This window comes from Trachypithecus francoisi, unplaced genomic scaffold (genome assembly GCF_009764315.1).
Source record: "Trachypithecus francoisi isolate TF-2019V2 unplaced genomic scaffold, Tfra_2.0 Lachesis_group20, whole genome shotgun sequence".
In the NCBI taxonomy this organism is placed as follows: Eukaryota; Metazoa; Chordata; class Mammalia; order Primates; family Cercopithecidae; genus Trachypithecus; species Trachypithecus francoisi.
Window position 1 is genome coordinate 18,856,824 of NW_022681466.1, and position 25,360 is coordinate 18,882,183.

General features: G+C 47.0%; 2 protein-coding genes and 1 non-coding gene across 4 annotated transcripts in view; 1 reads left to right on the plus strand and 2 right to left on the minus strand.

Annotated features, from left to right (window-relative positions):
- The window catches only part of LOC117067026, a 76,572-nt gene that overhangs the window by 2,648 nt on the left and 48,564 nt on the right, over window positions 1-25,360 (minus strand). The window contains exon 4 of one of the 2 annotated variants that reach the window (XR_004430573.1): window positions 25,216-25,347. Coding sequence is in view for 1 of the 2 variants with exons in the window: in XM_033183081.1 (XP_033038972.1) it covers window positions 25,317-25,347 (31 nt within the window). In the remaining variant the exon portion in view is untranslated. Of the gene's footprint in view, window positions 1-25,215; window positions 25,348-25,360 lie in introns of those variants that run through there. The other variant, XM_033183081.1, reaches the window with a different exon arrangement.
- LOC117068136 lies at window positions 5,017-5,207 on the minus strand. The gene has a single exon (XR_004430993.1). It is a non-coding gene; the product is annotated as a U2 spliceosomal RNA (small nuclear RNA).
- On the plus strand, window positions 5,362-13,372 carry KRT32 (keratin 32). Its single transcript, XM_033183054.1, has 7 exons — window positions 5,362-6,324; window positions 6,999-7,081; window positions 7,245-7,401; window positions 8,743-8,904; window positions 8,983-9,108; window positions 10,131-10,351; window positions 12,943-13,372. Exons 1-7 carry the CDS (start codon window positions 5,857-5,859, stop codon window positions 13,070-13,072), a joined length of 1,347 nt encoding a protein of 448 aa, XP_033038945.1. The 5' UTR covers window positions 5,362-5,856; the 3' UTR covers window positions 13,073-13,372.

The following is a 25,360-nucleotide window of genomic DNA, read 5'->3' on the forward strand; positions in this document are numbered from 1 at the left end:
GAATCAGCCAGATCTGGGTCTGAGAACTGACAGTGCCCCACTTTCTCTGTGGCTACCTTTCCCAGACCCTACTTCTCTGTCTGCACGACACACCCCAAATCTGGCATATTGCCTGGAACTGTGGTCTTCTGTGACTTTGCATGCTGCTGCTACTACCTTTATCATTCCACTGTTATATGAAACCCAGTCCTTCCTTCACAACAGAAAATGCTGCTCATGCGGACATTTGGGACCTCACCTCACAGTGACAACCTCTAATCCTCATCCTGGAGCCCCTGCTCTTGGCTCCTGTCTCTCTCCTCCTCATTCCTTCCTTCCAGGATTGTCCTATGAACTTCAAATCCTTCTCTCCTTTCTCCCTGTGATGTCTTACCAGCCAAATCAAGGCATTGGGGTCCTACCTTTTAACCCAAGATCTTCTTAATGTAGTTTTCTAAGTAAAGACAGTTATTTTTTTCCTGCAAGATGAATTCTGGTGACAGCTGTTAAAATATATGCAGGCACACTTTGATTTATTGAGTTTCAATTTATTGTACTTCCCAGATATTTTGTTTTTTTAAACAAATTAAAGTTTTGTGGCAATCCTGCTTCCAGCAAGTCTGTCGGTGCTAATTTTTCCAACAGCATGTGCTTATGTGTCTCTGTGTCACATTTTGGTAATTATCACAATACAAATTTTTTTTTTCTTTTTTCTTTTTTTTGAGACACAGTCTCGCTCTGTCTGCCCAGGCTGGAGTGCAATGGTCCGATCTCGGCTTACTGCAACCTCTGCCTCCTGGGTTCAAGCGATTCTTGTGCCTCAACCTCCCAAGTAACTGGGATTACAGGCACAAGACACCTGGCTAATTTTTGTAATTTTAGTAGAGATGGGGTTTCATCATGTTGGCCAGGCTGGTCTCAAACTCCTGACCTCAAGTGATCCACCTGCCTCAGCCTTCCAAAGTGCTGGGAATACAGGTGTGAGCTTCCGTGGCTGGTCAAACTTTTTCCATTATCATATGTATTATGGTGATCTGCGATGAGTAATCTTTGATGTTACTGTTGTAATTGTTCTGGGAAACCCCAAACCATGCCCAGATAAGATGGGGAACTTAATTGATAAATGTTGCCTGTGTTCCGATGGCTCCACCAACTGGCCATTCCCCCATCTCTCTCCCTATTTTGGGTCTACCTATTTTCTGAGACACAGCAATACTGAAATTGGCCAATTGATAACCCTACCATGGCTTCTAAAAGTTCAAGTGAAAGAAAAAGGTGCAGGTCTCTCCTTTTAAACAAAAAGCTAGAAATGATGAAGTTTAGTGAGGAGGCAGCTTTCATAGCTAGACAGGAGGAGTCTGCCTTCAAAGGATAGGCTGACTCTTTTGCTAGGAGCTAATGCAGTTGATGACTTCAAGTGGGAAGTCAATGCTCATTTATCACTCTGAATACCCTAGGGCACTTAAGAATGATGCTAAATCTATTCTGCCTGTTCACTACAAATGGAATGACAAAGCCTGGATGACAGTGCATCTGTTTATAACATGGTTTCTTGAATACTTTAAGCCCACTGTTGAGACCTACTGCTTAGAATAAAAGATTTCTTTCAAAATATTACTGCTCATTGACAATGCATTTGATCACCCAAGAGCCCTGATGGAGCTGTCCAAGGAGATTAATGTTTTTGTGCTTGCCAACACAACATCCATTCTACAGCCCATGGATCAAAAAGTAATTTTGACTTTCAAGTCTTATTACCTAAGAAATATATTTCATAAGGCTATAGCTGCCATAGAGAGTGATTCCTCTGATGGATCTGGGCAAAGTAAATTGAAAACCTTCTGAAGAGAATTCAGTATTCTAAATGTCAATATTTGTGATTCAGGGGAGGAGGTAAAAATATTGACATTAACAGGAGTTTGGAAGCAGTTGATTCCAACCCTTAGGGATGATCTTGAGGGGCTTCAGCAGAGGAAGTAACTATAGATGTGTTGGAAACAGCAAGAGAATTGAAATTAGAATTGGAGCCTGAAGATGTGACTGAATTGCTGCCATGTTACGACAAAACGAACGGATGAGGAGTTGCTTCTGTTTCATGAACAAAGAAAGTGGTTTCTTGAGATGGAAACTACTCCTGGTGAAGATACTGTGAACATCACTGAAATGGCAATAAAGGATTTGGAATACTACATCAATTTAGTTAATAAGGTAGTGGCAGGGTTTGAGAGGACTGACCCCAGTTTTGAAAGAAGTTCTACTGTTAAAATGCTATCAAACAGCATCACATGCTACAGGGAAATCTTTCGTGAAAGGAAGAGTCAATTGATACAGCAAACTTCACTGACGTCTTATTTTAAGAAATTGCCACAGCCATCTTAACTTCCAGCAATCACCACCCTGATCAGTCCTCAGCCATCAACATTGAGGCAAGACCTTCCACCAGCAAAAAGATTATAACTTGCTGAAGGCTCAGATGATCATTTGCATTTTTAGCAATAAAGTATTTTTAAATTAAGTTATATACATTGTTTTTAGACATAATGCTATTATACCCTTAATAGACTATAGTATAGTGTAAATATAATGTTTATATGCACAGAAAAACCAAAAAGTTTGTGTGACTCACTTTATGGTGACATTTGCTTTATTCTTGTGGTCTAGAACTGAACCTGCACTATCTCTGAGGTATGCCTGTATCTTCCTCTATCTCAGTGGGTCTCCAAACCACCAGGAGGACATGCTAAACACAGATTGCTGCACCTTAGCCCCAGCCTCAGAGTTTCTGATTCAGCCTGTCTGGGATAAGCCTGAAAAACTGCATTTCTTTTTTTTTTTTTTTTAATTTTACTTTAAGTTCTGGGATACATTTGCAGAATGTGCAGGTTTGTTGCATAGGTATACATGTGCCATGGTGGTTTGCTGCACCCATCAACTCATCATCTAGGTTTTAAGCCCCGCATGCATTAGGTATTTGTCCTAGTGCTTTCCCTCCCCTTGCACCCCATCCCCTGCCAGGCCCTGGTGTGTGATGTTCCCCTCCCTGTGTCCATGTGTTCTCATTGTTCAACTCCCACTTATGAATGAGAACATGTGGTATTTGGTTTTCTGTTCCTGTGTTAGTTTGCTGAGAATGATGGTTTCCAGCTTCATCCATGTCCCTGCAAAGGACATGAACTCATTCTTTTTCATGGCTGCACAGTATTTCATGGTGTATATGTGCCACATTTTCTTTATCCAGTCTATCATTGATGGGAATTTGGGTTGGTTCCAAGTCTTTGCTATTATGAATAGTGCTGCAATAAACATGTGTGTGCATGTGTCTTTATAGTAGAAATATTCATAATCCTTTGGGTATATACCCAGTAATTGAATTGCTGGGTCAAATGGTATTTCTGGTTTTAGATTACTGAGGAATCATCATGCTGTCTTCCACAGTGGTTGAACTAATTTACACTCCCACCAACAGTGTAAAAGTTTTCCTATTTCTCCACAGCCTCGTCAGCATCTGTTATTACCAGACTTCTTAATGATCACCATTCTAACTGGCATGATATGGTATCTCATTGTGGTTTTGATTTGCATTTCTCTAATGACCAGTTATGATGAGCTTTCTTTCATATGTTTGTTGGTAACATAAATGTCTTCTTTTGAGAAGTGCCTGTTCATATCCTTTGCCCACTTTTTGATGGGGTTGTTTGTTCTTTTCTTGTAAATTTGTTTAAGCTCCTTGCAGATTCTGGATATTAGACCTTTGTCAGATGGGTAGATTGCAAAAATTTTCTCCAATTCGGTAGGTTGCCTGCTGACTCTGATAGTAGTTTCTTTTGTTGTGCAGAAGCTCTTTAGTTTAATTAGATCCCATTTGCCAACTTCAGTTTTTGTTGCAATTGCTTTTGGTGTTTTATTCATGAAATCTTTGCCATGCCTATGTCTTGAATGGTATTGCCTAGGCTTTCTTCTAGGGTGAAAACTCGCATTTCTAACATGTTCCTGAGTCAGATTGATGCTGCTGGTCTATGAACTACACTTTGAGAACCACTGATAACACCTTATTATAATAATTATAGTTTTTGGGTGAGAGGATTAAATGGGCAAATTAATGCCAAGCACTCAGCACCATACCTGGTATTCTATAAGTGCTGGCTACGATTCTGAAGGGTGGCCTGATGAGTCTCATCCCTTGTAGTTGGTATTGCAATCACACTTCCTTCCATCTCATGCTATAATCTTCTCTAAACAGGTAATCCAGACAAGGTACTGGAATTTATAGTTGTCACAGAGAATCAAATTGTGAGAGTATTCAATCTGACCTTTCAATTGGCATGAGGAAACTGAGGTCTGGAGAGACAAAATGACTTTCCCAAGGCCACATGGCAAGTCAAAGGCAGCATCTCTATGCTCTCCTTTTCTTATGTAATGAATGGGCTGGGTGGCATTTTCCCTTTCCCGTTCTTGTACTGACATTTCTGGGAATATGTGAAACATAAGGCAAGTACTTATACCCCGAAATTATATCAGGAAGATTACTGAATAAAAAAGTGGCTATATAGCACACACATACTAAATGTGAAGCTCACAGCTTTTGCAGCCAGGACTGAAAACCACTGCTCTAGCACGTTGCCTTCTTAAGTGAATGCCCAAGGCTTCTATAGTTGGGCACATCTGCTCCCTGTCTCCTGGCTTAGCTCATTCCAGGGCTACAGAACGTCCTTTCCCAAGGGAGCAGATTCATACTGCTTCCATGGTCTGAGATCCTGAAGTGAGCCTTCCCCATCCACCACAACAGAAAGTAAAAGTAGAACCTGTTGCAACTATTCTATCTCGGTTTGTTCAACAAACAATTATTGAGCACTTGACAACTGTGTATAAGGTGCAGTGATAATTGAGTGGATGGTCCAGAGGGGGTCAAGATAGAGCAGCTGCCACCTGGAGATGTTCATGATATGGGCTTTTCCAAGAGGAAGGGTCCAACTGGAAAGATGTACCTGATTCTTAGTCTTCTGTTTGGATTTTTTTTTTTTTTTTTTTTGCCTTTTGAAGGGGTGCAGCATTCCTGGAGGTACTGCAATACCAGGTCAATGTGTAGAGTGAACAGCGCAAGCTCCTATTCCATCTCCCTGCTCCAAAAATCCATTTAATATGCTGTCCTCGGATAGAGGACGTATCAGATATTAAAATGATAAGAACAGATACCACACTTGATCTTAGCCAAAAGGCTGAGAAGTGATGCTGCCTATGTCTTGAGTTCATTCTCTCCCTACTGATATTATTTTCTTCCCCTTGGCAGGAAGATGATGCCTGTTAGGAAGCCTCTGAGGTTCCTGTTCCTTTCTGCTGGATTTATGCTGCTGCCGGTATCGGAGCAGTTTCTACCACCCACAAATCTCCTTGTTAAATAACCAGGTCTCTTCCCATGGGGAACGCTTTCATTAAAAGAGGCAGCCACTGCTGCACAGACCTGCAGGCTTCTCAGGGCTCGAGCAGGCGGGGGTGCAGTGGGCAAAGCCAATGGAGGCACAGGCTGGGTTGTGGCGGTCTTCTGGGGGGCCCGCCCTATTAATGAGGGCCCAGGCATGCAGCTGACCCTTTGAAGATGTGTCCTGAAGCTCTCTCATGGTGATCAATGACAGGAACCCAGATTTCTGCTTTAGCCAAATGATAAGTTTGGCCTCTTTTATGAGGAAAGGAACTCCTTATTGGAAACCAAATTATAAATTAATTAGCAGCTTCCTCTGGCGCTGGGTGTAAACATCAACACCACCCAATGATGAATTTCTATCATGAGCCCCCTCACTGCAAGGGCATAAAATGGCCCGGCGGCATGGGGATCTGTAGACATCCAGGCAGCTGTGGCTGAGGAGAACGGGCCTCCCCAACATGACATCCGCCTGCTGTGTCACCAACAACTTGCAAGCCTCTCTCAAGAGCTGCCCCCGGCCTGCCTCGATCTGTTCTAGCAGCGTGAACTGCCGGCCTGAGCTGTGCCTGGGTTATGTCTGCCAGCCCATGGCATGCCTGCCTTCTGTCTGCATGCCCACCACCTTCCGGCCAGCCAGCTGCCTCTCCAAAACCTATCTATCCAGTTCCCGCCTGGCAGCCAGTGGCATCTCCAGCTCCACGGGCCCCGGCAGCTGGTACCGCGAAGGGGCTTTCAACGGCAATGAGAAGGAAACCTTGCAGTTCCTGAATGAGCGCCTGGCCAGCTACCTGACCAGGGTGCGGCAGCTGGAGCAGGAGAACGCAGAGCTGGAGAGCAGGATCCAAGAGGCCTCTCACTCCCAGGTGCTCACCATGACTCCTGACTACCAGTCTCATTTCAGGACCATTGAGGAGCTCCAGCAGAAGGTAAGGGCAGCGGTGAGGTGAACAGGCTCTCTGGGAAGGGATCTGGACTAGTTGGTATTCCAGCTTGGAATCTTGTTAGCTTATTAAGCTATGTTCAAGACAAAGAAACCTCTCTAGGGCATACGGTTATTTTATAATTTGAGCACTCAGCCAGAGGCTTTCATATGGAGAGATCTGGGATCTAGTCTTGGTTCTACCATTGCCTCACTGCATGACTTTGGGAGGTCCCATCCCTTCCACAGGCCTCAGTTTTCTCATCTGTAAAACAGGCATAATAATGGTCGTTATCTAATGGGGTTGTCAAAAGGATTCGACGAGATGATGCAGGTCAACTGCTTGGAACAGCCCCTGGTCCACAGGGAGTTTTCAGTAAATGTCAAAGACCCTTCTGACTGTCACATGAGTGACTTCAGACATGAGATTCTTTCCTTCCACATTGCTCCAAAATAGGGAATTTGAATTTATGAAGCTCCAGGTTCTTAAAAAATACATCTCAAGTTCTTCTAGGACTAGCAATTCACTAAATATCTCCCAGAGTTCCAGGGAAGAGGAACTTCTGCAGGGATGGCTGCAGGGCTGCTGGATCCTACCTTTGCTGCTGTCTTCTCTTCATTTGGGTTCTTTTTCCTTCTTCTCATCCTGAACCAACCCTTTCCATGTGCCTTGGCCTACAGATTCTGTGTACCAAGGCAGAGAACGCCAGGATGGTCGTGAACATTGATAACGCCAAACTGGCTGCTGATGACTTCAGGGCAAAGTGAGTTTGGCCAGGGGCTTGGAGCGGGGGAGGTCCTGTCCTCATAGGCTCTGGGGCAGCTTTCCATTAGTTTCACGGAGGGTTGGAAAGTGCCAGCAGTTTAAGGCCTTCCTGAGTTCTGCATTCAGTTCCACCCTCGGTTGCTGACCCTGTCTTTGTGCAGATATGAGGCGGAGCTGGCCATGCGGCAGCTAGTGGAGGCCGACATCAATGGCCTGCGCAGGATCCTGGATGATCTCACTCTGTGCAAGGCTGACCTGGAGGCCCAGGTGGAGTCCCTGAAGGAGGAGCTGATGTGCCTCAAAAAGAACCATGAGGAGGTAAGACTGGAAGTCCCGCTGAAGTGGCCCCAGGAAGCAGAGGGGGAAGAACGTGGGGTATGGGGTTGGATAGGCGTGGGTTGAAATTCCCAAGCCTGCCACATGTTGTTTCAGTGACTTTGCCCAATTTATGGAATCTTCCTGAGCCTCCTCATCTGTAAAACAGGGACAACACTCTCACGCAGGGTTATTGTGAGGATTTAATGGATAGGATATCCATCGTGGAAATCCCCAAGGCATGGGTATGAAACACCTGCCACTTGGTCAATGCTCAGAAATGTAGCCCCCTTCCCTTCTGCATTTCCTGGGCTAGTGTGACTGCCAAGCACTCACTAGTGGCGACTGAATTTGTTTTCTCTCGAGAGCCACACAGCAGAGGTAGAGTGGTGCAGTGGTGCCAGGGTGAGTTATGTTCCAGATCTCACGTTGAATGGCCTGTCCATCTCTGCCCGGCTAAACTCTCAGAAGCAGTCTTATCTTTTCGGAGAGGGAGTAGAGCTGCAGTGGTCTCCTCCTTTTGCCCCCATCCTTATTTTGTCCTCTCTTCTGTTTGTATATAAAATGCTCAAGTTGAAGCCATAGGCAAACCCTTTACTTTCTAATTTTTCCTATCTCCTGAAGTTTCGCAGAGGGAAGCCCTCTGCTTTGGGCACCTGTGTGCTGCCAAGCCCACCTGAGCCATGGTGGTTTTTTTCCTCCTCCCTGGTTGACTCTCAACCTCTTGACTTGGGATTTGAATGGACAAGTGTCTCTGAATCTTGGCTGGGTTTCCCCAGGCTTAAGTGTAAAGTAACAATCAGTCACCACATACTCACCGAGCACCCTCAGGTGCCTGACTCATCTCACTCAAATCAGAGAACTGGGAATGGCACCAAGAAGCCACTAATGAGAAGTTATCACACACCCTGGCAGCCTCAGTGACAACTTTCCCTCTTTGGCAGCCAAGCCTGGGAGACAGCTGCCCTAACTCGGGCCTTTAACTAGTCAAGCCAGGCTCCTGCTACCCTCCTCCCAGGATGAACACAGGTGCAGAGGGTGACTGGGAATACTAGGGGGATCGGTTTCCCATTTTAGCCCAAATGCATCAAACAAACCCGGGTGCTGCTCTTGGATTCTGCCAAAGTGATAGGAAGTGTTGTGTTGCAGTGAGGTTCCCATCACAGGGGTATTCAGCTGGAGTTTGAAGAGCACTGGGATGCTGTCGAGTGGACTGCAGTCCTTGGGGGTCATCTAATGTTTCAATCTTTAGTAACTTTTGTTGCATCTTTTCATGTCTCCCTGGGGAGGTAAGCCGGGATCATAGGATTGTCGCACTTGCCTGGAGCTCTTGTGCCTTTTCAGGAAGTCGGGTCCCTTCGATGCCAGCTTGGGGACCGCCTTAACATTGAGGTGGATGCCGCACCCCCGGTGGACCTGACTAGGGTGCTGGAGGAGATGCGGTGTCAGTATGAGACCATGGTGGAGGCCAACCGCAGGGATGTCGAGGAATGGTTCAATATGCAGGTGAGCCTCTCACAGTGGGGGTGGCCTCCTCCATATCCCTAGGAAGGGACTCCAGCCTTCTCCTTCCCCTCACTGCAGATGGAGGAGCTTAACCAGCAGGTGGCTACAAGCTCTGAGCAGCTTCAGAACTACCAGTCAGACATCATTGACCTGAGACGCACGGTCAACACGCTGGAGATCGAGCTGCAGGCCCAGCACAGCCTGGTGAGAGCTGCTGGGTGGGCACCCTCCCTCTGGATCCCAGGTGGCACTGAGCATAGATGCCGGTCCCCAGGAAAGAAGAAGAGGAGGCCCAGATTTCGGCCACCATGGATGCTCATCCTGTTGACTTTTCCTGGAGGGAGGTTTCTCCGGAGATCCAGCTCAGAGATCAAAGAGGGGTATTTCAAATCAGACATGGGTTAGGTGGACACTGTCAAACTCAACTTCACAAGAAGGCTTGTTCTGTGCTTAGCCTGCCCTTCCAAACCTATGGATCTCAATATCACCCATCCTGATGCCCAGGTTCTTCTCTGGACCAACTGAACCAGAGTCTCTGGAGGTGGGGCCTGATCATGGGTTTTTTTTTTTGAGATGGAGTCCCACTCTGTTACCCAGGCTGGAGTGCAGTGGCATGATCTCAGCTCACTGCAACCTCTGCCCCAGCTGGGTTCAAGTGATTCTCCTGTCTCAGCCTCCCAAGTAGCTGGGATTACAGGCATGCACCACCATGCCCTGCTAATGTTTGTATTTTTAGTAGAGACGGGGTTTCACCATGTTGGCCAGGCTGGTCTCGAACTCCTGACCTCAGGTGATCCACCCACCCTGGCCTCCCAAAGTGCTGGGATTATAGGTGTGAGCCACTGTGCTGGGCCGGTCATGGGTGTTTGTTTGAGGGCTTCCATGTGGCGCTAATGTGCAGCCAGGTTGAAAACACTGTTTTAAATGATGCCAGCAGGGAGGTACTTGGGAAATCTCAGATCTAAAGCCTGAAGCCAGACAAAGGTTGCAGAAGGAAGGAGAGATTTAGAATTAGATTTACAAGTAGAAACCGTGGTTCCATCATGTAGCAGCTGTTTACCCTTGAATAAGTTATTTGACCTTTCTGGGCTTCTGTTTCCAAAGTGACTGATGTAGGGAGGGCTCGTTCCCAGCATCAAAGGGAGATTTGGCTCTTCTTGCTTCTTTCTGAAGCAGGCCATGGTAAACAGCTCCCTTCCTCATGGTTATGTCTTCCATTGCCTTAGAGGGACTCGCTGGAAAACACGCTGACAGAGAGCGAGGCCCGCTACAGCTCCCAGCTGGCCCAGATGCAGTACATGATCACCAACGTGGAGGCCCAGCTGGCCGAGATCCGGGCTGACCTGGAGCGGCAGAACCAGGAGTACCAGGTGCTGCTGGACGTCCGGGCCCGGCTGGAGAGTGAGATCAACACTTACCGGAGCCTGCTGGAGAGCGAGGACAGCAAGTATGCAGGCCCAGCTGAGGCTCACAGACATGTGGGCAGGGACTCTGGGAGGTTATAGGAAGCAACTGGATCTACCCGTGAGGGACCATCAGCTTCGAACCCTGTCCTGACTATGGAGCCATTAAGAAGCTGGAATGCTCTGAAGGAAGTCAGGCAGTTGTGTTCATGCTGCCATCCTGAACCAGACCCCTTGGAGACCACTCTGTCTCATTAAGTACCCACTATGGGGCAGGTGCTATGGAGGGCACCAAGACAGAGGAAGACAGGGCATCTGCCCTCCTGTCATTTCCGTATGTTTAGGGAGATAGAGAGACAGGTGGCTGGAGGTCATGGCATGTCGGGACCTTAGGATGAAAACCAGCTTTGTTAATAGGACCTGCATGATCCTGCTCCTGCCTCTTACCCTAGCCTCACCTGATAGCTCCATTGCTCTCCAAAGGGAGATTTTGGCACGTCGGGAGGACAATAGGAAGCCTTGTGTAATTGAGCCCTGCTGGGGAGCAGGACAGGCAAGATCAGCTGGGGCCCATTTATGGAGAATGACACAGGTCATGCTGGGAAGGAAGGGTTTTATTTTATAGGCAAGTGGAAGGCCTTACTATTGTTTTGAGGAGGAAATGAGAGAATTGACTGCATGTCTTCTCCACTAGATGGTAGACATCTAGAATGCAGAGACATTATAATACACTTTTATTCCTTGTACGTGGCATATAGTAGATGCTCAGTAAATATCTCTCAAGCTCAAAGCTGTTCTTCAGGAAGATGGCTCTGATAGCAGCAGGAAGAACTGAGTAGAGGGAGGGGAACCAGGCAGGGAAACTGTCCAGGAGGCCCTGGCCACAGCCTAGGTAAGCAATGGGGAGGGCCTGAGTTAGGGCAGCAGAGGCATCAGCTGTAGACACTGTGCAGGTAGAATCAGCAGGACTTGCTGGCTGTCTGAATGCAGGGTACCTCTGGGCTGTGGACACCCAGTGGGCTGATGACTGTTGTAGCTATTTCTTATTCCACATTTGGCCTTGTTTCTCTGTTATTCAGAATCTGTAACTTCAGGGCAAGTGTTGTGTCAAATATTTGCAAGGACCAGGCCATTAACATGCATGAATGCCATGGGTCATATGGAGATGGTGGAAAGGCAGAAAGCTCCTGCCTTGTCCAATCCAGGCAGTGGCATGCCCTCAGAGCCACTTCTATTGTGTGAGAAGCAGGTCCAGTATTGCTGATCTTCCGATAGTTCCAGAGAAACTGAGAATCTGGATTTTTAAAAATGTTAAATTCTCCTGATTCTTAAGTATTTTCAACAAATTAAAGAAAATATATACTACCAGGCAAATGGAACACATTTCAGGTTGCACATGATCCTCAGGCCTCCCATTGGTTCTCTGAGCTACTGGGTTTCCATCCAGCATCCAGTGTGTTGTTCCTGGCTTTGAGTGCATGCCTGTCAGTCTCTGAGATCATCCTTTTTCCTTTCACCATGTATTCATTCTTCATTCATTTAGTATTTTGTCTGATCCAAATATTCTTATTAGGTGCCTATTCTATGCCAGGCATGCAGGGTGGGCATGTGTCTGTGGCCGCTGGCCTCACTGCTTGGCAGGGGAGACAGACCATAATAGAATGATTACTAATCACAATGAAAGGAGTTAGTTACATGTACCATGGGGGCTTTGTCTCAGAGAGACAGGGGAGGCTTCCAGGAGGACGTGACAGTTGAGTTGAGCTCTTAAACAAGAGAAGAAATGTAGGTGAGTGGAGAGGGAAGAGGGTTCCAGAGATGTATGGCATAGGGCATAAGGCCTGTGGCCTGAGCAGCACAGTCCCTGCGGGAGCTGGAAGAAGGTCAGAGTACCTGCAGCTCTGAGAGCAACGGAGCTATGAGGTGAGGCTGGGGCAAGAGGTGGGAGCAGGATCATGCAGGCCCTATTAAGGAAGTTGCTTTTCTTTATTTTATTTTATTTTATTTTATTTTACTTTAAGTTCTGGGATACATGTGCAGAACGTGCAGGTTTGTTACATAGGTATACATGTGCCATGGTGGTTTTTTGTAACTATCAACCAGTCATCTAGGTTTTAAGCCCCGCATGTATTAGATACTTGATTTAATGTTCTCCCTCCCCACTCCCCTCACTCCTCGACAAGCCCCAATGTGTGATGTTCCCCTCCCTGTGTCTATGTGTTCTCATTGTTCAACTTCCACTTATGAGTGGGACCATGCAGTGTTTGGTTTTCTGTTCCTGTGTTAGTTTGCTGAGAATGATGGCTTCCAGAGGAAGCTGCTTTTCATCCTGAGCTTAAATGGAAGCCACTGAAGGTTTTAGGCAGGGGAGGGACATAATTGGATCTGTGACTATAGAAGATTGCTGTGGCAACTAAGTGGACAGTGGTTAGGTGGGGCCCAAGCTGGGTTGGGGAGATCAGTTAGGAGGCCATGAGGTGACTCAGGCAAAGATGGCAGAGGTTGGGACCAGGGAGGCTGAGCAGAGGAAGCATGGTAGATGGGGTTGAGAGGCATCCAAGGGGAGAATTGGCAGGACCTGTGGCCGAGTGGGCCTTCTCTACTAATCCTGTCCCTCTGTGACTTTCTCCTGCAGGCTGCCCTGTAACCCGTGCTCCACTCCTTCCTGCACCCCGTGTGTGCCCTCCCCATGTGTGCCCCGCACCGTCTGTGTGCCACGCATCGTCGGCGTGCCTTGCTCACCCTGCCCCCAGGGCCGCTACTGAAGCCCCTTTGTGCTGGTGGATCCTGGAGGGCCTGGGGCTGGGCAGCCTGGTATTCAGTGGCCACCAAAAGAGCAGGGCCAGCTCCGGCCAGCAAGGAAGACCCTGAGCAGGACCGTGGATCACCCGCAACAAGCTCTGATACTCCAGGGGGTGCTCAAGCCCTCATCACTTCAAAACTGCCTCTTTTTTCAGTGGGTGAACTGTCCTCTTTGGTGATGTTTCTGGTTGTCTGTGCTGCCTCAAAGGGCATGTGTTGTTAGTTAACTGGCAAATAGAGCTGCACTCAATGGCTTTGCAAACATGTCTGTCTCTCTTTGTCACTTACGCTGCTGCATCCACAGGCCAATCCTACTCAATTGGGCTCAAGAGGAAGGGACAAATTCTGTATTTATTTTTATGCTCCTTCTGCTTCTATAGAGGCTTGAGAGGTGTACACTAAAAAGGCCTCATGCCATAAACCAGTTAAAACTAATCAATTACTCTAGAGCCAAGTAATAAAAGAACAAAGAGAGGAGGGAGATAATTATGCCAGAAACCTAGGCCAAATTACTGTAATTGAGAATCATACCATAATAAACCCACCCCTAAATCTCATTACAGCTGGTACAATGGGATCATTCATTCTTTCAAAATATCTTCACTAAGCAGCTACTGGGCGCAGGTTCTGCATTAGGGGCTGGCTAATCCAGGGGAGAGTTCCCAGACACAATGTCAGTAATGCCTCATTTAATCCTTGCAACAATCCATGAAAAAGAGACCATTATTTCATCCATTTTGTAAATGAGGAAACTGAGGCCCAGAGAAGTTAAGAAACTTGCCCAAAGTCACACAGCTTGTAAGTGGCGGACCCAGGACTGAAATCGAGGCCTTTGGGCTCTAGAGATTCATATTCACAGTCCTCACTATTTGCAAACTACAGCTGAGTGCAGGGGGTATAAAAAATGCACGTGATGACCACCATTCAAATACTTGTAATTATAGGAGGAGCTAAGACCCGTGTGCATAAGACCCCACTCCTTTCTTCATAAGAGCCATATAATAGTAACAGTAATAATAATAGTAATGGCAATGGTTACTACTTCTTGAGCACTTATAATACATCAAGTACTGTGTGGAGCATATTACATAAATTAACTTACGTGGTTTTCATGACCACCTTGTAAGGTATGTATAGTATCCATTTTAGACATGGAAGTGGAGGCATAGAGTGGTCACGTCAGTTGTTGAAGGTTACATGTAAGGACAAAGACTTAAACCCAAGTCTAGCTGCACAGCAGTGTTATTTTGACCATTCTAACTGCCAAATTCCTACCCAGAAAGAGTAAACACTAGTCAAGATTGGGAGAGAGTCTTAGGCTGAGAGGATCTGAAAGGCTTCTTGTAGCTGGTGGCATTTGAAATGGGTCTTAGAGGTTGAATAGAAGGTCTACAGGGCACCAGATAGGCAAGTAAGTGCGTGGGGATCTTCAAGACAGCAGGGGTCACTCTTGGAAGGCCTTGAGGGGTCTTGCTGGCTGGAGCAGTGGGTTCCTGTGAGAGGCTGATGGGGATGAAGCTCAAATGGTAGAAAGGTATCAGATGGTAGGGGGGCCCTGGGTACCCCACAAAGAGCCTCTGGACTCTATCCTGAAGGCAGTGGGAGGGCTGCTGCAGGATTTGAGCCCAAAGATGACATGACTGGAGTGGCATCTTAGAAAGTTTCACCAAGTAACACAGACAGGATGGCTGAGAGGAGGGCATAGGCTATGGAAGAAGCTAACAGGGTCTCAGGTAAGACAATGTCAGGATCATGGAAAAATAAGGAATCAATCTAAGAGACACTGTGATGGACCTGACTTGGCAATGGATTGGCCATGGCAGGTAAAGAAGAGAGAACTGGGGACAGGAATCTTGAACACCTTTCTGAACCTCACCCTCCAAACACACAGTTCTTCCTTAATGAGCTGAGATGATGTTTCTATTAAGTATCCTCCCACTGGCCTTGCCAAGAAATGATGAAAAATGGATTGGATCCCGAAGCTGCCTGCAGGCTCTCCAGACATGATCCTGCAGGCATCCCTGGCAGACAAGGTCATTAGCCTGACAGCAGGGACACGAACATACTGCTCAGCAAGCTGTGGTTCCTGGTTGATGGGTGGGTAAAATTTCAAGGAGCTGAAATACCAAGAGAGAGGGGCTAATTGGATTTTCTGGCTAATTGGATTCTCTCATAACTGCGTGCAAACCAACAATCTTTAATTTCAACCGCAGTGCAAAACTTTTCTGGAAAGTGCTCAGCTTGATAAACAACACATTGAGCAGGTCAAATCTTTGGTTCTATAATCCTAGACCTGTTCTGTCCAGTATGGTAGCTCCTAATGACATACGGCTGCATATACTGAAACGTTCACCTGAGTTGCACTCATCACACGTGGCTAAGTGGTAGTAAATAGGACAATACAGTCATGAACTGCAGAAAGTTCTACTGGACAGAGTTATCTTAGACTGTGAGAATTAGAAGGAGCCTTCCAGATGATCTGGCCCTGCTTTCCCAGTTTTACAGAAGAATCATATCAGACCCAGAGAGGTGGAAAGATGTGCTCACAGACGCAACCAACAGGGGGGAATTGAAGTCAAGGGTTTTGACGCCAAACCTCGTAGGTCTCTCCAAGCTCTTTATGCTTTCTCCAAGCACCCTAGGTTTATTATTATTTCAGGCTAATACACATTTCCCCTTTCCCTTTCTTTCATTTCCCAAAGAAGGGAGACATATTCTCTGAGAAGCTGAAACTTCTTCCTGGGAATATAGTTCTCTTAGAAAGCATCACTAGCAACTACCAAACTCAGAATCTCCTTCTTTGAGCACTGGGCTCAGTAAGATCAAGGACCTTGAACTGTGGCCCACAGCCTCAGCAGGAGTGATTGCACAGGAGTTGTGGGCCTGAAGTCCTGGACCTTGGACCCCCTGGGGACTTCCAGAGTCTCCGTTTCCCCAGTGCCTATTGTTCCAGTCCACCTGGGTCCCCATTCCCACACCTGTGTGTCCCTCCCACTTGCCAAGACCTGTCTGACTCCCCAGATGCCTGTTAAAGCTTTTTATATGAAACCAAGCCCCATAGTCCAGGGCCAGGAGTACCCCCCTCTGCTGGAAGTGATGCCCATCATCTTCTATCTCTGGATGGTACTTCAAGCCAGATGTGTCACGAGCTACCCTCCTGCCTAGCCTGTCTCTTATTTGATGGATGAAGCTGTGGGCATAGACTTTGGGAGATATTTATCCCCCACCAGCACCGGGGTCTCCTGGGAACTGGACTCAGTGTACCACACATGGAGATTCTCAGAGGAACTCTCTCCTCATATCAAAGCATTTGCATCTAATTAACTCTTTATAGGGGAAGAATTTATAGGGAAATGTAGGCAGGACCCTGGTCAAGTCATAAAACCTCTGTCATATTTGATGTTTTGGAGAAACCCTCACAGACATCAGGGATCCTCTCCGAGTGGGACTGGGAAAAAAAGGTGTGCTTTTCAAAGACACCACTTTCCCCGAGGCTATTCAAGAGTCTGGGCCTCACCCCTGCTGCTCACTGCCCTAGTGGAAAGCACCCTCTTCTGGGGGTGGGAGTGAGAGCCCATGGGTTCTAGGGGTGGGAGTGAGGGCCCATGGGCAGAACTGCCATTCAGGGAAGACTGGCCAGAGGGCGACAGCTTCCTGAAAGATCCAGGAGTCGGGTTTGGCGTCTGGGAGATGGGGCCGTGTGTGGACTCTGAGTTGCACTGAATGAATCTTTCCTCACCACTATATTAGGTAACCTTTTAGAGTGTGATCAAAAAAAGCATATGCCTCTTCTAGGCTATAACCAGGAAAATCATTAATCATAAAATAATATTCTTTTTGTATTTCATATTTTTTTTTTGGAGAGAGAGTTTTGTCCTGTAGCCCAGGCTGGAGTGCAGTGGTGTGATCTTGGCTCACTGCAACCTCTGCCTCCCGGGTTCAAGCGATTTTTGTGCCTCAGCCTCCTGAGTAGCTAGGACCACAGGCACATGCCACCATGTCTGGCTAATTTTCGTATTTTTAGTAGAAATGGGGTTTCACCATGTTGGTCAGGCTGATCTTGAACCCCTGACCTCAGGTGATCCACCCGCCTTGGCCTTCCAAACTGCTGGGATTACAGGAGTGAGCTACTGAACCCAGCCTGTATTTCATAAAAGGTAGCACTTGAACGCGATAATATCAATTCGGCTAAACAGAAAGTTCCTAAGACCATTTGACGTCTATCTTTTTGCCCAATTGGTAAAGACAAATGTATATCTAAATAGCAGTGTCCCTTAATCATAATATGTGAACAAAGTCACAAATGAGCATTTTGTCTTAATGGAGAAGATCAGTGCCTTTGGCTCCAGAAAAACTGGGCTAGACTCCCAGTTCTGCTGCTAACATGCTGTGTGATTTTGGCAGAACTCTGAATCTCTGCATCTCAGTCTTCTCCCCTTTAGAAATGGGAGTAATTCTACCTTTTTCTCAGAGTTGTGGGGATATAATACGTATAAAAATGCCCGTTATGATGTCTGGCATACTGTAGGTGCCTAATGAATGATGAGTAAAGAAAACATGCTTTGGCAATGAATTTTCCTTCTCTTCTGACTGTCTCCAATTACAATGGCAGCTGAGTCATATTTTGGAGCCATTCTGAAGCCCAAGTTTCAGAAACAACAGCAGCAGCAGAAGCAGCAACAACAACATATGGGTAGCTTTGCTTTGCTCTAGGAGCATTGGATGAACTTCCAGTCTTGATGTAAATGCCCTGGTAGAGTGGAGACCCTGGTGTCTGAGGCTCGGTGTCCAGTCCTGGAGTCCACCATCCATTCGCAGGTGCCCTCCCTCTGCCCAGCCTTCTGGCTCCAGAGCAGACTGAAGGTCTCCCACAGGCTCAAGGGATCCAATTTTTAAGCCTCATTCATTATGCTGTGTGGGCAGGGATGGCAACTACAGCTCACAGGTCAAACCCAGCTGCTACCTGTTTTGGTAAATCAAGTTTTATTGGAGCATAGCTACATCCATTCATTTCCCTGTTGTCTATGTCTGCTTTGTGCTACAATGGCAGAGCTGTTGTACTGTAGTGTAGTGTAGTTGTAGTAGTTGTAGTGCAAAGAGAGTATACGACCTGCAAAGCCTAAAATATTTACCATCTGTCTTTTAAACAGAAAAAACTTGTCCATCTTGGTGCAGAGGAAACAGAATGTGCTGGGGGCCCTGGGACCAGTCCTGGCTCTGTATCTGACTTGCTTGGCATCCCTGGGGAGCTCACAGTCCTTCTTCGGTCTCTGAAGCATTAAAGGTTGAATTAGTACTTGAAGTTTTCTTTGGTTCTAATAACTTAGCAGTCTTTGCTCTATTGCTCTTTAGGGATTCCTGAGGCTCTTATCAGAGAATTTTACTTTTTTGGGCATTGAAGGTCAGTGGAGAGGACGATTCATCTTAGAGCCAATGCCACTCCTAGAGAGATGCCAGGTAGTCACTCAGGGAACAAAGCCTAACGTTTCAATGGGGCATCTCTAAAGAGATAACGTTTAACATTTCTTTTCATAACAGAAGGCAGTAAACAAGAAGTCCAAAGTCAGCCCTTTCTTTCATAAAATTGGGGAGATACTTCTGAGGACTGAATAAATGCTGATGGGTTGTTCTGATGGCAGAAAAAATGAGGATTCACTGGGGGAAAGCTTGTGTATCACATCTGCTCCTATGGCAGGTGAATAAAAGCTCTGGGCAAGGAAACACTCGCACCTGAGCACTTGGCCCTTGTCACCAATCTGCAACTCAACTTTGTAGGACCATGGCTTCTAGTTAAAGCAGAAATCTCTGCTCTCCAAGCTTTGGCAAGAGCCATTTGAAGGCTCCTTGCTCCAGGCAGGCTGTGGCCAGCAGCCACTCTGGAAAATCTGTACCCAATGTCTGTAGATCCCAGCACTAAGACTGGGGCCCACCTGTAAGAGAGTCACCAACCTAGTAGCCATCTTCTTAGAACCTGTGGCTCACGGTCAGTCCAACCTGGCCCTGCCAGCAATCACTCTGCCTGTCCTCTGCCAGGGACCAGGAACATCCCTGCCAGCATGGGCACCTGTGGCCGGTTCAGTGAAGACATCCTCAGCAGCAGTGGGAAGGGGATCATGAAGTTCCTAAGTGAGTGCCTGGCCAACTGCTTGCAGAAGGTGCAGCAGCTGGAGCAGGAGAATGAGAACTAGAGGGGGAGGGGCAGTGCTGAGAGCCAGCAGTGGAGCAAACGGCAGTGCCCTGACATATGCTCCAATTACTGCTCACACTTTGAGACCATTAAGGAGCTTCAACAAAAAGTAAGATGAGACCTTGAGCTCTGGCATCAGTGGCATGGAAAGAGAGGGCTGAGGACTGGTGATGGGAGAATTGGAGGGGTTGCTGGGGGGATGGCATTCCGTGAATGTTCATGAAGATGGATTGAAGGTGCCAGAAATAAACTGTGATGTCAAGGGCCCAACCACTTCGTTCTACAACCAGTTCCATTCAACAAGCATCACTGCTGATGACTGTGATGAGAGGACGCGAGTGGCATATGGATTTATTTCTTCACAGTCCAGATCCTGCCTTATTTAAGGACATGCCACCATTCACTCACTAGTTATTGAGCACCAGCAATGAGTGATCGCTGTGCTGGGTGCTGGCAAGCAGACACTGCCTATAGGATGAAGCCTCAGCTCTTTGTCCTGGCATTCAAGGCTGCCATGTTCCCAGCCTCACTTTTTTTTTGTAGCTTACCTCCCTCTAATCTTCTGCAAACATCCTGTGCTTCTGTCAAACTGTGTTGTCACTCACAAAATGTTTGTTCACATGTGTAATGCTCTCTTTCTCATCTTTGCATGGCCAAATTCTAGCTGGGCTTCAAAACCCAGGTGATATTCCCCACCTCCTGGAATCCTTTCTAGAGGTTAATCCCCCTGGGATGGGTTTTGGCTTCCATGGAATAACCTACAGCCCTATATTTGAACATCTCTTATGGCATTCTCACCTTTCTATTTGTTTTGGAGTTCCTGTGCTGTACAAGATGGTGGAAAGGATGAACAACCTCACTTCATTTAAAAAAATTAATCACATTTATTTAGTATTTTCCACTAAGTGCTGATATTTAGCTGGGACGTAGCAGTCTGTCTCTGTGGCTGTTTCCATGTCTCCTTTTTGATTGCTGCCAACAGTGGTTATAATATTTCCAAAATCACCCTTGATTCTACTAGATGTTAAACCTGAACTGGGAATTTTCACATAACTTTTTTCTTTGAACCATTTCAACAATCCTCTAAGGTGAATATTATTATTTCTATTTTATCTAAAAAGAATAGACCACCTTTATTAAGAGTTCACTAGATGTCGGAAGCTTTGCTAAACATATATGCTTGGTTGCATTTAATACTTATAGGGATTTGATGAAGCAGATAGAATCACTTTTTCCATTTTACAGATGGGAAGATTTTAAGCTTCAAGGGGTTAGAAGCTATGCCTAAAGTCTCAGAGCTGGTAAACTGCCAGGCTGTGACAGAGGTCCACTTAATCATTGTGTTGGTGCCTTTGAGGAAGTGGATGAGGAGGAAAAGGGAGGGTGAGTGAACCAGAAGCAGGTCTTGGCTGTGCAGAGCTGGGTTCCAGTCCAAGGGGCTATCCCTTCAACCCCCACATTGCTGCCCAGACCTGACCAATGGAGCCCCATAACTCCTCTCTCCAAGGGGTCTACAGTGGAGTGGGAAGTGAAACCCCATATGTGTCCCAGAGCTCAGCCAATTTCATTACAGATGGGAGCAAACCCTCGGATACTTCATGCTTAAAAAGCTGCCATAAGGAAAGATGGAAACGTCCCCATGTGGCTCAGATCACATTTTTTTTTCATTCATTTTAAGGCCTGGGGAGAATTCCATAGAGAGCATCCTTGTGAAGCATGGTGGCTCTCATTCCCAGATCTTACACAGGAGGGCAGGGAATGCTTGGTTGGCTGCCCAGGTGGACAATGTGAAAACAGCTGCAACAACTTTAGGACTGAGAGAGTCTGACAGGAGCTGGGAACTGCTGCTCCCTGGCACTCTGTCTGTTCATCTCTTTGGTGTCAGGTACAGGTCTCTGTGGAGGAAGTAAAGGAGGGGCAGCCTTTGAAAAGAATCCTTCCAAGGAAATGTTTCCACAGACCTAAGAAGTGTTAATGGAAAGATTCAGTCCCAAAGAGTTTTAGGGGTAATTTAAGATGTGTTTGAGTAAGATCAAGCCCTAATCAAGAATTAAGTCAGCTTCTGAAGGACAGGGTTGGGTCTCAACAGTCACAGTGGCATTCATGAGTGTTCACGATGTTTCAGACTCCACCAAAGTGCTGAATGTAGTTTATTCCATCTTCACAACAACCTGAGCTAAGAATTGTTACCCCCATTTTACAGATGAGGATGTTGAGGCTCAGAGAAAGAAACTTGCTCAAAGGTACACCTGGCATATGATGGCGTTGAGACCCAAACCACCTTCTACCTAAGCATGTGGTACTAATTGTGTAAGAGTTAAAGAAAGAGGAAAGAAACATGAAAGGTGGCTCAATGGTCGAAGACAGGTTTATTTTGGAGAATAAACCTGAGAGGGGCTTCTGGCTGATTTCAGTCAGGAGTTCTGTCTTACAGACTAAGGATATTTAAGGGTTTAGGAAGTGGGGAGCTTATTGTAGGTTCGGAATGTTTCTATGTGAGGGAAAATTTATTGTGGGGTTGGAATGTCTTTGGTCAGAGGGGAGGCTATCTTGGGGTTGGCATGTTTCTGGTTGGAGGGGGGTTTTCTTAGGGTTGGAATATTTCTGGTTATGCTGACGTTAGTCATTAGGCTGATGTTTTGGGGCTGGATTTAGGCTTTTTTTTTTTTTTTTTTTAAATCGAGGGAAACTTAAAATGGGGGTGTTTGTCCAAGATGGCAATGCTCCTGCTCTGTCAAATTGCTGTCTTTCATTGTGCACTAACGTATCTGGTGGGCAGTGAAAGATTAATAAGTATTTTCATATTTTACTTAGTATAGAAAGATCACCCCAATCAAAGCTGATGCACAAGCACCTCTGGCCTGAGAAGAACAAATGGAGAGGCATGCTGAGAGACAGGTCACTGGCTTGGATGCTCATTTGTACTGTTTAGACAGGTGTCAGAGTCGGCTGGGCCTGGCCAACAAGTGGAGACCAACAAAAACAGCCCGCACAGCCTCCTGGGTGATGTGGGTCTGCGCCAGGGAGAGCTGGAGGTGCAGTAAGAGTCCCTAAGGGAGGAGTTTCTGTGTTTGAAAAAGAATCATGAGCAGGTAGAAGCAACTACGAAATGGCTGAGACCAATTTCAGGGGTTGACCATGAAGAGCAACAGATCCATTCCTTGGGTTTGCACTTGGGCGCTGTTCCCCACCAGGCAGAGTCTTCTCCCCTTTGGCTGACCTTTCCCCTGCCCTAGATTAAAGACCCATGGTCCCAGAATCTTGGAAAAGCAGGGCTGGCAAAGACCACACAGGGATCTGCAGTCCAACTCTCTCATTTTAGGGATGAGGAAACTGAGGCTCAGAGAGAAGAAACTGCAGTAGATACAGAAAAGATGTGGAGAAAATATTTTAGAGCCCTGCCTCTTGCTATCTGTGGAAAATGATTCAGATGATAGATCCAAGGACTCAGAGAGGGATTAGACATCAGGGGCTTTTGGACTCACGAAGGGGCCATTTTACAGATGAGGACATGGAAGTTCAGGGAAAGGAAGTGACTGCCTCAAGTCACATTGCCAATTGGCAGAGTCAGGATTAGAACGCATGTCTCTGATGCACTTTTCTTTTCCTTCCTTCCCTTCCTTCCTTCTCTCTCTCTCTTTCTTCTTTCTTTCTCTGTCTCCCCTTCCTTCCTTCCTTCCTTCCTTCCTTTCTTCCTTCTTTCCTCCCTCCCTCCCTGTATCCCTCCCTCTCTCCTTTCCTCCTCTCTCTCTCTTTCTTTCTCTGTCTCTCTCTCCTTCCTTCCTTCCTTCCTTCTTTCTTTCTCTCTCTCTCTTTCTTTCTTTCTTCCTTTCTTTCTTTCTCTCTCTTTTCTTTCTTTCTCTCTTTCTTTCTTTCTCTCTCTCTCTCTCTCTCTCTCTCTCTTTCGACAGTTTCGCTCTTGTCACCCAGGCTGCAGTGCAATGGCACCATCTCTGCTCACTGCAACCTCTGCCTCCCGGATCCAAGCAATTCTCCTGCCTTAGCCTTCTGAACTAGCTGGGATTACAGGCGCCTGCCACCACCAGCTAGTTTTTTTGTATTTTTAGTAGAGGCAGGGTTTCACTTATGTTGCAGGCTGGTCTTGAACTCCTGACCTCAGGTGATCCACCCGCCTTGGCCTTCCAAAGTTCTGGGATTACAAGTGTCAGCCACCATGCCCGACCAATGCTCTTTTCTTTCTTTTGTGCTGCCATATCTCAAAGAAGTTTTTTTTTTTTTTTTCCAGATATTGATTGAAACAGAGGCAACTCTATATGGATGTCACTCTTTGTGATAAAGTAAAAATAGAGATAATTATTAGATCATTTCAGACATGGAGAGAGATGCTGACAAGGGGGCTGCTGGGGTGGCTCTGCTGCTCCCCTAGGGTACAGTGCCTGAGCAGTCACCATGCTGTGCTTCAGGTGGGCAGGACATTTGGTGGAGGGCTGAATGAAAGTGGAGTCTGCTCTTTTTGTGTCTATAGGAAGCCTGCACTCTGAGGAGTGCAGGAGGCAAGCTCCAGATTGAGTTGGGGACTGAGCCTACTGCAAACCTGAGCAGTCAGAGGAGATGTGGGACCAGTATGAGGTCATGGTGGAGACCAGCTACCAGGATGTGGACCAGTGGTTCCAAGCCCAGACGAAGGGAAGCCGCATAGTACGGAGGACCCGGCTTCCACCTGGGCAGGGAGGTAATCGTGTCTCTGTGCTCCAGTCTGAAGGCATCAGCCTGCAGGCCATGTCCTGCTCTAGGAGCTGCAGTGCTGTCATTTGGAGATCCTGGAGCTGAGATGCTCGGTGAACACCCTGGAGGTGGAGCTTCAGGCTCAGCACATGCTGGTGAGTCCCTCTGCACACGTGGGAGACCCAGTTTGGTTCCCACTGACCACGAGCAGTTCCTTGGGGTCAGTACAGGCCTCACTAAGATACCAACCAGGGACTCAGCTTAAACCCTGGTTTCACCTCCTTTGGAGGCACGTTCTTGTAGATGTGGATGGTGAGTGAATCAACGTTAACTCAGGTGAGGGGGCTCTGATCTTAAAGGTCTACTGTGAAGAGGAGTAACACAGCATTGGTTCTTCTGGCTGAAGACAGCTAAAGGGAGTTAGATTGCTCTCTGAACCTGGCACTGTCTTGGGGTGTCATGATCTAACATGAATTTTAGCTTGCTTCTCCCTTTCCTTGGCATTATAGAAGGACTGTCTGCAGCACTCCCTGTGTGAAGCTGAGGACCGCTATGGCATGGAGCTGGCCCAGATGCAGAGCCTCATCTGCAGTGTAGAAGAGCAGCTGTCTAAGAGTTAGGCTGACCTGGAGTGGCAGAGCCAGGAGGACCAGGAGCAGCTGGATATCAGGGCCCAACTGGTGGGCGAGATCACCACGTACTGGAACCTTCTGGGCAACAAAGGCTGCAAGTATGTGTGATGCCAAGCAGGGTCTTCATTTACAAGTATCAGTGTTGCAGTATCTCCAGGTAGAAGGATAAGGGACTGATGTATGTTTCACAACCGTCCCTACTATGTGAGGTTGGCATTGCTGACGCTGCTATTGCAGCCAAGGATATGGGGCTCAGAGAATAATGAATTTGCCCGCAGTCAGAGAGTTAGTAAGGGGGGAGGGACATAAACTAAAGCTGGGTCTGTGGATGAACTGTCTCCACGTGCATCTGCTGCAAGAGATCATGAAATCCATGTACCACACCTGGAGGCCACGTGCAAGAGTGCCCGCATGACCTGCACCCCCAAGCCCCACACAGCAACACTTTCTTGAGCTCAACCTATGTACCCACCAGAGGTTGCCAGGGCAGCAGCAGATTCTGCACACAGGGTGGGTTGGAACCCTCCTGTCATTGCAGATGAGAGGGAGGCAAGGGAAAGAGACTCACCTGTGGCTGAGGCCCACCTTGTAAATGGCTTACCTCTGAGAAGAGGCGGGTACCTTGTGGCTCTGCAGCTTCTCACAACTTTGACTTGTGTTTTGATTTTCAAGGAGTTTGCTCAGTGGGGACATTTTCTTTCTTTAATGCTTGGGAAACTGCATCTTCTGGTTCCTGGGCAATGAAT